Here is a 14,060-nt window from a genome sequence, read left to right on the forward strand (position 1 = left end):
ATGGCGGTGCTGATACCTCGAGCAGCTGGTCTACACGTAGCTGTAGATCGACCGTCTGACCGAGCCAGTGGGAAGGCGCCACGTCAAGCCACCTCAAAAGCTCATTAAATGCTCAAGACCGCCTTCAACTAGTATAAATAGGGGGTCTCCCTCCTTCACTGGGGATCCATCTCAGATTGAGTTCTACATTCACTACTCACAAGCACCTCACAACACTACCAGTCGTTTGTAATAGTTAGAACACCTGTAACGATCGCTTCGCGTGATCCACTTAATATTGCAATTCATTCAACAGATTACCATTCGCCATTGCAACTCGTAGCCTCGGACCGCTCAGTCGTCGCCCGTAGACCGACCGACCGACTGACTCGCCGAGCGCCCCTTTTTCTCCATCCACTTGCAACATACGTATTTGTAGCGTAACCGTAATCCCGGGACGATTTATGCTATCACTAACTTTCCTTCCAATTTTTATGAACATTTTGCCTTGGTTCACAAAGGATGAGTCGCATGATTTTGTTATAATGGGTATAGTATTTTTAGAAAATTTATTTGAAGCCCATAGCACACTCTTTAAGTGTGGAAAGATGCTTTAATGCACAATCTTTTAAGACCCTAATCCTTTTTCCTCTATTCCTAATGGAAACATCGAGGACGATGTTCACTTTTAAGTGTGGAAAGGATTTATGTTTCTTGAAATAGTTGATTAATTGAGTGATAAGGTATAGGAACTAGAGGGCGTGCTATTGCCAATATATCTAGGAGGGCTCCTAACCTTGTGCCAAATATCGAATGTCTTAAATATGCTTTGGAAGTTACACTTTGCACCAATTTGCACAACTGACCCAAAAATTGAAAATTTTTATGTGTGCTTGCATGCCTTCACCTTGTATTTTGTTTGGACCTCAGTCAAGGATCTCTCGAAGTGGGAGTGTAAACCCCTTGAGTTTTAGAAAGATAAAAATTGCGAAGCCCGGAAATTGAATTAATCTTAGCAGGACATGGGGCAAAAGGTGAGCCTAAGTGAGCTTTGAGTGAAAACAATCCCTAATCCCTAGAAAAAGGCATGAGGGGTTGATATGGAGAAAAGTAAAAAGGCCTAAGGCCATTCCTAGAGATAAAAACGAGGTGAGCCATCTTGTCTGGATAAGGGGTAACCATTGCACTGTCTTCGAAAAAGTATGGAGATCCATGTGAAGTCGGTTACCCCGAAGAGATCTTGAAAGATGATAAAATAGAGAGGAGGTGAGCCACTTCGCTAGGATTCATGCACCCATTGCACTGACCTTCGAAAAAACATGGATCTCCATGTGAAGTCGGGTAACCTGATGCCGTTATCCTAGGAAGTGAGAAAATAGAGTGATCGCCCAAGCCATGGCGATGAGCGGTCCATGTCCCTGCCCTCACTTATATTAACGTAAAGGGGCTTTGGCGTTAGGTTGGAAATTGGCTAAGGGGTGAACATCGTTCCCACTAGTCGGATCGGCTGGAGGCCCCTAGAAAATACAAGGTGAAACCCTATTGTCATTTGCATGCTTGAAAGGTGTAAAACTTTTTATGTTATATCTATTTCCTGAGACTTAACTTCCTTAACATATTTCTTACATTTGGTCGGCATGAGTTTAGTGGTCTTGGTAGATAGTGTAGGGAATTTCACCCACTCAACTCCGAACACTTACACATCGCTTGATCAATTGACAATGAGAGAACGAACTATCCTTTGTGCTTATATGATTAGTGTTTAGAAAAGTATGCTTGCTTGAGGACAAGCAAGGTTTAAGTGTGGAAACTTTGATAAGCACCAAGAATAGCTCATTTTAGGGGTCATTTGGCTAGTATTGTATAGTTTATTACCCATTTCATAAGAATATCATGCATTTAGACTCTAATGTGACCAAAACTTCTAACGAGAGTGTGGAAGATGCTTTTTAGGTATTCTACAGCTAAAAGGAGGACTCAAGGCCGAAAACTGAGCAGAAAATGAAGAAACCGTGAAGCAGGAGCCATCCACGCAGCCTCACACGTGTGTGGAGGGGCGTGGAAACATTCCAGAAACTCCCCACGCCCTCCACAACGCGTGTGAAAGATCGCGGAGAAAATTCTTCCGGGCTCGACGCGTCGAGACCCCTATGACAGCCCTAAAAATCTGCTACGCGGAAATTGTCTATCTTGCCCCTATTTTGTCCCCCCTATATAAGGCTCCTTATTTCAGACTTTTGGAGAGGAGGAGGCACCCCATAATTTAGATCTTAGTTTTCTTTTCCAAATTCTTCCCCTTTGGGGAGGAATTCCAATACTCCTCCTTAGATTAGATTTAGATTAGTGTAGATGATGAAGTTGTAGATCCAAGAACTCCTTAGGTAATACTCTTTTCTTTTAATATTAAAGTTTGAATCTTTACTTTCTTGCTTTGTTTATATTGCTTCTATTTATGTTTATTATGTTAGAGTAGAGTAGTTGGGTGTGTGTGCCCTTGTTGATCTATGGATTGATGCTTATATTTTATCTTATGATCTTGGTATTGTGGGAGTATGATTGATGTTTTGTATGGATGATGTTGTTCAATCTTTGCTTCTATTTCCGGCCGGGGTAGTTAGTAAACCGAGTGGAAGTGAGAGTGTGCGCGATAGCGGCCTCTCACGAGCCCAACTCATCTATATCTTCGCTCTTAATCCGAAAGGAGTGGTAAGCTAGGTGTTCGATAAAATGCCTCAACCGAATGAGGATTGAGAGTTTGAGTGTGACGCCACTCAATACTAATATCGTGACTCCCTAGATCAATCCTGAAACCCAATTCCAAGCTACCTACGATAATCAATCCTTTGGCTTAACTTTGGCATGCACCCCTTTCTTTTACCTTTTGTATTTTCTATCCCTTTTTACTTTCAAACCACCCATGAACAAAACCTTCCCCTTTGATTCTTGTAACTCTTACCTTTCAACCTCATAAATGCCACACAAATTCGGTTCCCATTCGCCATCCTTGAGAGACACGACACTCGGGGAGTCTTGACTCTTCGTTTTACCACTTCACCTTCACTCCCACTATACACACAACATCAGTCACCCTGGTTGAGGATATAACTATTGCGCATGTCCCTCCTTAAATATAATCTTAGGCTATAGGCTTCAAGTATGTATATTTATTACGCAGTTGACTTTAATTTGCAGAATTTTGTAAGCTAAGAAATCTTGAGGAGTTGGATCTTAGCCTTAATTATGGTTTAGATGGAGTTCTTCCACCATGCTTTGCTAACTTGACCTCCCTCAGACTTTTAGACCTTTCTACAAACAATTTCAAGGGGGAGAGTTCTAATCTCAGATCCCTTGAATACATCAGACTTGGCGATAATCACTTTGAAAGTAAATTCTCTTTTAGCTTGTTAGCAAGTCACTCAAAAGTCAAACTGGTTGAAATACTAAACAATGACGACTTAGAGGTCGAAACTGAAGATTCAAATTGGGTGCCCATGTTTCAGTTGGAAGTCCTAGTATTGTCACGCTGTAACCTTAACAAGCAGAGTCCCAAGGTTCCAACTTTTCTTGCATATCAAAGCATGCTAAAAGTACTTGATCTCTCCCACAACAATCTGAGAGGAGGCTTCCCTGATTGGGTAATTAAGAACAATTCACAACTCCAGGTTTTGAGACTAAGTAACAACTCTCTTGAGGGGCAATTGCATTTTCAACCAATTCTCAATACAAGTATTTTGTGGATGGATGTATCTGAAAATCAACAAAGGGGAATACTTGAAGAGAATCTGGGAAGGAAGCTTCCATATATGACTACCCTAAATTCGTCGAGGAACCACTTTGAAGGATTTGTTTCATCTTCATTTTGCAACATGAGTGGATTAGTTCAGCTCGATTTGTCCAACAACTTCTTTGATGGAAAAATCGCCAAGGAAATGGTTTGGAAGTACTGGTTTTATCCGACAACTGATTTCATGGGCAAATATTCTCGACCGACTTTAACATGACCACATTGAGTGTCTTGCACTTGGAGGATAACCAATTTTCAAGAACAATCACCAATGCAATCAGTACAAGCCAATACTTGTGGTTGTTAGATGCAAGCAACAATCATTTTTCAGGTGAACTACATTGGATAAGTAACATGACTAATCTTATCACCCTCCTCATTCAAAATAACTCTCTCACGGGTCAATTTCCATGCAAAATTCCAGAATTAAACCATCTTGATGCCTCTCATAATTGCCTTTCAAGAGCATTGCTCCCTTGTAAATATGAAATTAATCATTTACTTCTCCACTCCAACAAATTCACTGGACCAATACCTGAAACTCTTTTGCATTGGCCATTATTGACATTGAATATTAGAGATAACAATTTATCTGGAAATATTCCATCTGTAACTCGTGCAGAGAGTTTGAGGGTTCTTTTATTAGGTGGCAATCAGTTGAATAAACCTTTCCCAAAGCAATTGTGTAGTCTGTAGAAGATAAGTTTGCTTAACCTTTCACATAATAATTACTTTGGTGAAATACCTCAATGCATTAGCAATATTACCTTTGGAAAAACCAGGTATGCCGATTTTAACCATGATGATGTTTCTGTATTCACAGGTAGCAAAGTTGTCACATTTGGGAACTTCTTGGTTAAACAGTACTAGATAGTCCCAAGATTAGTTGAATACTCTTTTAAAGAGGTTTTCTCCTCGCCCTGTGACCCGAGATAGTCCCAAGATTAGTTGAATACTCTTTTAACGAGGTTTTCTCCTCGCCCTGTGACCCTAGCCGGCAAAGGACCACAAGGAGGTAAACTAGCCTAGGTTACCCATAGCTAACCAGCTCAAACCCAAGGGTTTGAGGATCGAGCCTCCAACCTCTCGGCTGTAGGTAGAGCACTCTTACCACTTGGGTTGTCCTTACGGACAAGATTAGTTGAATACTATGAACAGGTGACAGTTGACTTTGTTGTGAAAAAAGGGTCCAACTCCTACAAAGGTAACATCCTCAACTACATGTCTGGATTAGATTTGTCGTGTAATAGCTTTACAGGTGAAATCCCATATGAACTAGGGGAACTTGAGTTGATTCTTGTATTGAATTTGTCTCGTAACCAAATTAAAGGTCCTATTCCCACATCATTCTCAGGATTATGACAGTTGAAGAGTTTAGATCTTTCTTACAACAATCTAACTGGAAAAATTCCTCCATAATTGATTGATCTTAATTTTTTAGCTTTTTTCTTTGTGGCATACAATAACTTATCTGGCAGAATTCCTGAGATGAAAGAATAATTTGGGACATTTGACGAAAGCAGCTATGAAGGGAATCCATACCTTTGTGGCGAACTGCTAGCTAATAAATGCAACAAGATAATTGAGCCAAACCCTCCAACACCACTCTCAGAATTAACAAGTGAAGCAAAGTGGTACAAATTTGACATGCTAATTTTTTGGGTAGCTTTTATTGTTGCTTTTATCATTTTCTTCTTATTAGGAGTGGTAATTTCACTATATGTTAATCCTTATTGGAGTAGAAGATTGTGGAACTTTGTGGATGATTGCTAATATGCATGCTATTTTAAGTTTTGTATGTAATTCTTTATATATTTTAGTTATTTAATTTGAAACTTGAATACATATATGGTGCCATTAATAAGAATTCATGCTCTATTGAGCCTTTTCAGTAATACTGTTATAAATTGCATCTCCCTATCACTTAATTTGGCTAAGTCGTTATTTATCAAATCTTCATCAACGATGTGGGAAATGGTGTGATAAGCACCAAGAATAGTATAAATTAAGGGTCAAGAATAGGCTAAAATAGGGAAGTTTTGCCACCCTTTTATAACAAATTCATGCATTTAAACTCAGATGTGATCAAAAACCTCTAATACAACTTTAGGAGAAGTTTTGAAGTTATTTCCACAGATTGAAAAGGGGATTCAAGGCCCAAACAGAGTGGAAAGCAAAGAAGCCACCGCAGGGACTGTCCACACAGCCAACACGCGTGTGGGTGGCGTGGAACAATTCCAGTAGCCATCCACACCTCCACCACACGTGGTGCTGGTGTGATTTGGTCACAGGGGCCATTTCGGGGTTTTTGGCTTCGTGTTGCCTATTTAAACCCCTTTTTCGGAAAGTTAGAAAAACCTAGCAACTAGAAAAGAGTTTTAGATCTAAAGTTCTCTTTGTTTTCTCCCCAATTGGGGGAAAACTTCCTTTTCTTAGAATAGATTCAAGAAACAATGGTAGAAGTGTAGAAAGTTGAAGGCAAAAATGTAATAGAACCCATTCTCCATGGATGGTAACTCTTCTTTTCACTATCTATTTTGATTTTGGTTTTGCTTTCTTTGAATCTTCTATTGCTTTTTCTTGTTTCCTTATTTTCATGATTGCTTAGATTAGATAGGGGATTGGTGGCCCTGAAACTAGTTATGTGGTTGAGATGTTGAAGAAATTGCTTTAAAATTCTTAGCTTTATGTTCTTGAATTTGAATACTTGTGTGGATGATGTTTGATATGCTTTGTGCCTGAGTGTGGCCACATTAGGTAGAAAATCCCGTGAAAGTGAGTGTGTGCGCGATAGCGGCTACTCACGAGTCCAACTCATCTACATCCCCGCCCTTAGTCCGAAGGAAGCGGTCCGGGAGGAGTGGTAGACAAGGTGTTTGATAAAATGCCCCAACCGAATGAGGATGTGGGAGTCCAAGTGTGACACCACTTGGTGAATGCCATGAACTCCCTAGTTGAATCCAAATCATTTGCTTGCAAAACCATTAGATAGTAGACCACATAGGCTAGCCACGAGCCCCAATCTCCATTTTACCTTTTCTTAAACCCACCTTTTAAAACCTCAAAACCCTTGTACAGATGCCTTTAAGTTTAGTCATTCACGTAACTCTTTCCTTCCAACCTCCTAAGTGCCAACATTAACTCGACTCCAGACCTGCCTTCCTTGAGAGACACGACACTCGGGGATTCTTGACTCTTCGTTTTACCACCCTATTCCCGACACTTATCTCACCACAAACAACTATACTCCCACTTCATGGTGGCTTTCTCATTTCTCATTACCTAGCTTATCCCACTCCAATAAATACCTAGCGTTGTATGATTAAATAATTTTGTTAAAGGCTAGATAACCTGTCAAGTATCAAAAAAAAAAATCATAAATTTTACAATTCTATCCAATGCTAGCGACCTAATTCAATTCTTGTATTATAAATGTTCATTTTCTTAAGTTTGCTCAAAAAAATTTCTTATCAATCTTATTAGGTTACTAATAACATGTCACCAAATTTAATTATTAAATTACTAACAAAGTAATGTATTTGGTCTCTCTGAGCGGGCTTAATCTCTGGCGGGCTTTTGCGGGCTGGCCCGTTAGGCCCGCGGGCTAGGGTTTATGCAATCCTAGCCCGCCCCACGCGGGTTCGCGGGCCATGCATGCCGGCCCGCGGGCTTTTTAAATTTTTACTTTTTTACTTTAAAAAAAAAAAATTCTTGTTGAATTCAAAGTTCAAAACAATAAGTAGAGTCTATAAATACTAACATTGCGAATTTACAATCCAACTTTATAATCTAACAAAAATTAATATTAATTCAAAGTTTAAAAAAATAAGTAAAGCCTACTAGTAATATTAATTTTTTTGTATTTAAAAATTTTTAAAATTATATTTTATTAAATATTATATATATATATATATATATATATATATATATATATATATATATATATATATTACACAGCAAGGCAGTACGCTGCCTTGCTGTGTAATATATGTATAATTTTTTTTTTCTTATTTAGGGGCTTGGCCCGCAGCCCATGCGGGTCAGCCCACGCGGGCTGCAGGCCTTAGCGGGCCAAGCCCGTTAGGCCCGCACTTTCGCGGGCCATTATTCTTGTGGCCCTAACCTGCCCCATCGCGGGGCGGGTGCGGGCTAGCCCGCGGGCTTTGGCCCATTTTGACAGCCCTACTCTCTGTTAATAGATTCGTTACAAACCAACCATTAGTCCCCAAATTCTATTTCCATCTCTGCTAAGCATAGTAAAGCATTGCATGTGACAAATTCAACTGAGTTGTCAAACTATTGACTTGATAATTATAAAGTTTAAATTCGACTCCTAGTGATAGCAATGTATTGTCTTTCTTAGTTTGAGTCGATCAGTTATGGACTACCTGAACGATTTACCTATTGGTGGTCTTTTACTGACTAGGGTCGCCAAGCAAACTCCACCCATAACTCACTTTTGGATAGTAACTGCGGTTTTTCTAATAAACCAAAGAATCAAGCATTAGAAAATGGAAGACGGGAGAACAAAACTAAAACAATTAGAGGGTGCGTGTTTGGTTCAAGTTATATAAGATAACCATGGTTATATTTACTTGGGAATATAAGATTCCTATATTTCGTTCAAGTTATGTAATTTTTCCGAATGTAACATAACATCCTCATAAGGTTTTTAGCTATTTGAAGGGGATGTGAATCATGTGGTATACCCTATCCTTTCTTAGGTATTCTCACATTCCCTTGTCTTATTACTATTTTTTCTATTTTAATCTATTGATTTTTCTTTCACCTCAAGACATATAATATTTCTCAAGCTCAAGCTTTTAGTTAATTAATTTTAAATTATTTACTTCTATATTTTACTATTACCTTATTTATTTATTTTTATTTTAAAATTTATTGAAACACATAAAAATAAGTTAACAGAATTAAAGTAAAATAACTATTATAACATTTAAAAAAAAAAAAACAACAACAATAACAACTCTTCAACCAAATAGGTTTATATATATTACATAGTTTTAAACCAAACACATGAATTTAACATTCACAAAAATTTAACATTTTCTAAAATAGTCTAATATTCTCTAATGTAATTTTTTTTTTTTTTGTAGAAATTTGTGTTGTTAATAAAGAAATCATCACATACCCCCTCTTTCACATCTATTCAATAGAGTAATCTATAGTATCCCTTATTAGTACTCTTGAACGTTCTAACTTTTCTTTGAATAAAATTATAGTACAGTTTATTATATAGTGGTATGAATGGAATTCTTATTAGAATAATTTATTTTAAACTAAAATCGTACGTAATGTTCGCTCCATAGCGTGTTATTATTTATAAATTTTAAAAATAAACATTATCATGAGTTAATAAGGATTTATGTAATAATCAGATATGAGGAATAGAAAATAAATACAATAACGAAACTTGTACTGAATATTAGGAAGTGATTGTCTAGAGAACGTACGTGGCTTAATTCTTCTTAGTAATAACCTTTTAAAAGTGTATTATTATTTACTCCATTTATCTCATTTTATCTACACCTTGTTTAATATTTTATTAATTAATCCAACTCTTTTTTTTTTTTGGGTTACTGATAGCAACTTAGCATTTTCTTATGATTTTTGAATTTTAACTTTTTGTTTTTAATAATAATTTTAATGTAATAACTTTCAAATATATACATTTTATGTACTAACACTCAGAGCCGGCCTTGGCCGTGTTTGGCCATGACAACTGCACAGGGCCCTCAATTTTTTAAAAAAATATTTTATATATAGTTCAATATTTATATACTTGACTGTCATTGCTTGTTGCAGGAGTTTTCTTGCTGTGTACATATTTTTTTAGAATCTATATATTGGTCTTAATTGTAAGTGAAAATAAAATTTTAGAAATAATTGACAGGACCCCTATCCTTAATGGTACTGTCCTGCTAACACTTAAGTCTCAATTATAAATAACACTAAACTAAATATTACATTTTTCTTTTTCATAATAGATTTTCTATAATTCTCAATACTACAGTAATTTGTTTTCACAATAGTGCTCGTTAATTTTTATTTTTTTTTGAGTACTACGACTCTGTTATAATATATGTGCTCGTTAATTATTCCAAACAAAATCTATAGTCTTACAAATATGATAAAGCTTAAATAAATCATAATGTAATGGATATATCAATTTCTTTTCTTTTGTTTTTTTTTAAAGAAAAAAGTATAGGCCAACAAAATCAAAAAATATATATGATACGGATAAGAAGAAAACAAAAATGGGGCAACACTATCCAAATTAGTCATGATGTTGACTTAGTAACTACAATGTTACAAGTTCGGTTCATATCAGGAGTTGGTTTGAGCCGATCAATTATTAGCAACTTAGATTATGATTTACATCTTGTAATCCTTTACCAATTAAGGTCACACACAAAAGAGGTTTATCTAATACACATTCTTATGTATTGACGAGGGTTTCACTCAAGAAGAGACAAAAATGGAAGACTTGGTGAACTCCATCGTTGACCGCTCAATGCATATAATTGGGGTAAAAATTTAATATTACTTTTATACAAAAAGAATAAATGTTATATATATATATATATATATATATATATATATATATATATATATATAGAAAACAAAGTATAAATGTTATACTTTTAAAATAAGAAATTAAGAATTTTTAGGCTAATACGTATCAGTTTAAAACAATATAATAAATTAACACCCAAAAAAATAATATTTTTTTATCTGACAAGTTTTCTCAATTAAGGTATTCCACACATCTAAACTAATCATATTCATTAGTAAATGCATTTGAAATGGGTCTAGAAAATTGGTTAATGGTTATCCCGTAAGTCCAAAATATACTCAATTGTGTCATGTTGAAATGATTCAAGAATATATTAGCCCATGAGATCTGTTACCAGTTGTGATTGTTGGCTGCATTTCTATAATTAAGTAATGCTGTTCTTTTATATTGTGTTTTTCTTTTAATTTGGCCCAAGTGTTATTACTGTTCCCTTGTTTGATTATCTGATCTTTTGGGATCTTTTAGAGATTGCTCAAGATGGTAGATGGATTAAACTTCAAGGATGGTTGCTTTTTTGTCAGCTTTTAATTTAGTGTGAAAGTAAGTATGCAGTCTCACATAAATTTTTACATTCGATCATAAAGAAATTTTACATTGTTGTGTTGTGTGGTTTAAAATTAAAAGTAAAAAAGTAGGTGCATATTGCAAGAGAGAATGGGGTAGAAAAGATTTTTAAAATAGAAGGCAAACAGCTATGGCTTAAATAGTAGGGAACTTTTTCTCAAGTCTCCCTCAAGGAATTTTAATATTCTTTTTGGCAATAGCAGGAAAAGACCGCAACTTGAATAAAAGACCAAATATTATAATTAAACACTTTGCCCTTTTTATTCTTCAATATATACATATAGTACAAAGTATAAATGTTAAAGAAATTAAAATTAATTATAAAAGACCGAGGCTTGACTCATATTCGAGTCAAGCAACATGCTATTTAATATTTTTGTTGTGTTTTCATACCATTTGGGTAATAATATAAAAATGCAATAATGAATTCCTCAGAAGTTTCTCCCAAATTCTGTTTGACAATAGCTTATATATGTTAGCTGTCTCCTGGATGTAAGCTTGTATCAAATTACACAACATACAGTACTTGTGTGCTCAAATAGTGTGTGTGTGTTTTTTTTGGAGTTTGTTAATTGTTTTAAAATGGAGTGGTGATAAGTGCAAAATATGCCATCTTTATAAGGTTGTTATCGGATCGTCTAGTGCACAAGTTAAAGCTTTTATGAATGTTTTAGTATTAAATTGCACTAGAATGCTTTATATTGTCTTTAGTACCCGTTCCACACTTTACCGATTGTTTTGTAGGTAAAACGAAGTGTTTAAAGACAGAAAATGGCTAGATTTCGGAGAAGGATTCAAGAGTCGAAGTTGGAGTGCAAAATGACCATGGACGCACCGTGGACGCTCAGTGGACGCTCAGTGGACGCACTGTGGACGCTCAGTGGACGCGTAGTGGACGCGCGTCCACCCTTGCGTCCAACTTTTCGCTCTCTGATTCTCGCACAGCAGAACCGAAGTCTGCTGTGGACGCGAAGCGGACGCGCCCTGGACGCCCGCGTCCAATTTTAAGCTCTCTGAAGTTTGGTTCGCTCTGCTGTGGACGCCCAGTGGACGCGCGCGTCCAAGGTGGCGTCCATCAGAACCCTCTCTAAAGTTGAAGTCTGGAAGCATTTATCGCAGTGGACGAGGCCGTGGACGCGCGTCCACCCTGGCGTCCAGCGCGGAAAATTGGCGGTTGGGCGAGATTTAAAAGGGGAATTGAGCCATTTTTCAGGGGAACCATCACATTTTCATTTTAGATCAGTTTAGAATATTTCTCTCTCTAGGATTAGCCTAGAGAGATCTCCCCCAATTCACTCCACATTCCCAATTCACTCCACATTGCAATTCTTAGTTTAGATTAGAATTAGAGAAGAATTCCATTGTTGCAAGATTGTGATCTACATTCAAGTTCAAGATTAAAGTTCAATTTCAAGTTCAAGGTTTAATTTCAAGCTAAGTCTTTCTTTTAATTTCTTGTCATTACTTTTGCTTTTGCTATTTCAATTTCAAGTATGATTAGATAGATCTTTGTGGATTTGGATTGAGCAATGTTGTATGGATATTCTTGAGCTTTGAATTGATCAATTAGGTTTTGCAATTGCTTTGATTATGAGTTTGATTGTGTGAATGGTGATCTTCTTTGACTCTTGTGTGGGAATGATCAACCTATATGAGAGGTGTTTGGAGAAGGAGTCTCACCTACGAGAGTAGGGATACTCCTTAGCCTAGCCTAGCACGTTTCCTTCCCACCTTTGAGAAAAGGGGGATTGGAAGGCAAATAGCACACCATGTGTTCGATAATTTGCCTCACCTAGCCTAGTTGCCATGAGAATGGGACTATGGACTAGATGATAGGCCAATGACCACGAGAGTGGCGTTGGCATAGTTGTCTTGCCTCATTTTCATTATCTAAGTGTTGCTAGCCTAGTATCTTAGGAAATCAAGGATACCTATATGAGTTGCAATATCCAAATCCTCCTTTCCACTTAATTGTTTCCTTTGTGTGTTCCTTATTTTCCTTATGTTTCATGCACCTTTCTTACCTATGTTTGGGTTAGCTTTCAAACACTAAACACTCTTGTGCTTAATCCCCTTACCGCTTGAACTCCCTCCTTGCTATCCTTTGAGAACGATACTCGGGAACTTCTTCCCGTTTTACCACCTATTACTTTCCATCCACCGCGAAAACTACACCCTTCAAATGGCGCCGTTGCCGGGGATGGCATCGGTTTTTGAGTAGTAAGTGCCTTTGGATTAACATGAGCAAGTGTTCAAGTTAGAGAGTCTAACCCCCCCCCCCCCTTTTTACTTTTTATTTTTGCAATTTACTTTGTTTACATTTTAATCTTTTTGTCATTTCATTTGCTACTACTCTCACTTGCAACTACTTCTAGTTGCAAAACACTCTCTTATCTTTGTGTTGATAGGTTGATCCTCTATAATGTATTCTCAAGCAAGATATCAACAAGAGGATTACTATGAAGATCAAGTAGGATATAGGCAACCAAGGGGAGGCTATAATGCTCAAGTTTCTAACCCCTATGGTTATAGAGATTATGAGGACTATGAACAACCTTACTCAAGGACATATGGATCTTCACAAGAAGAATATAATGGTCAACTTTCTACATCAAGACCTCAATATGATGATAAGGCATATGATGAGTATGATGATCCACCACCAAGGCAAATATCAAGAACTCAATATGATGATAGAGAATATGGTGATTACCACTACTCAAGAAGAGCCCCACCACTACCTCAAAGCTATGATTCAAAATCTTACCAATCTATCCACTATGACGAGGATGATGACTACCCTCAACAAAGAGGATTCTCTAATTCTCAATCCTACGACTCTTACCCATCCCAATCCTACTCTCCACAATCTTACACTCAAAACACACCTCTACCCAAAAAGAAATCTATTATCGAGCACATGTATGACCATTGGTTGAAACCCAAGCCAAGAGACCCAAATGACCGCTTCAAGACCATTGAGGAACACATGCTTGAAGATATGAATCGACAAGTGATTTGTTATGCTTGTAAAGGGCCTCACTATAAGTATCAATGCCAAAAGTACCCATATTGCAAGAAATGTAAGACTAACTTTCCATGTGAATGTAGGTACAAGCACCATAGGGACGAAGTTGA

The 14,060-nt window shown here is 37.0% G+C and overlaps 1 protein-coding gene across 1 annotated transcript; it reads left to right on the forward strand.

The window, feature by feature from the left end:
* On the forward strand, window positions 1-14,048 carry LOC116010972 (receptor-like protein 14). The gene is made up of 5 exons (XM_031250464.1): window positions 1-28; window positions 3,172-3,951; window positions 4,587-4,626; window positions 13,488-13,935; window positions 14,034-14,048. Exons 1-5 carry the CDS (start codon window positions 1-3, stop codon window positions 14,046-14,048), a joined length of 1,311 nt encoding a protein of 436 aa, XP_031106324.1.
* The last annotated feature ends 12 nt before the right edge of the window (window positions 14,049-14,060 follow it).

Source organism: Ipomoea triloba, chromosome 2 (assembly GCF_003576645.1).
Source record: "Ipomoea triloba cultivar NCNSP0323 chromosome 2, ASM357664v1".
In the NCBI taxonomy this organism is placed as follows: domain Eukaryota; kingdom Viridiplantae; phylum Streptophyta; class Magnoliopsida; order Solanales; family Convolvulaceae; genus Ipomoea; species Ipomoea triloba.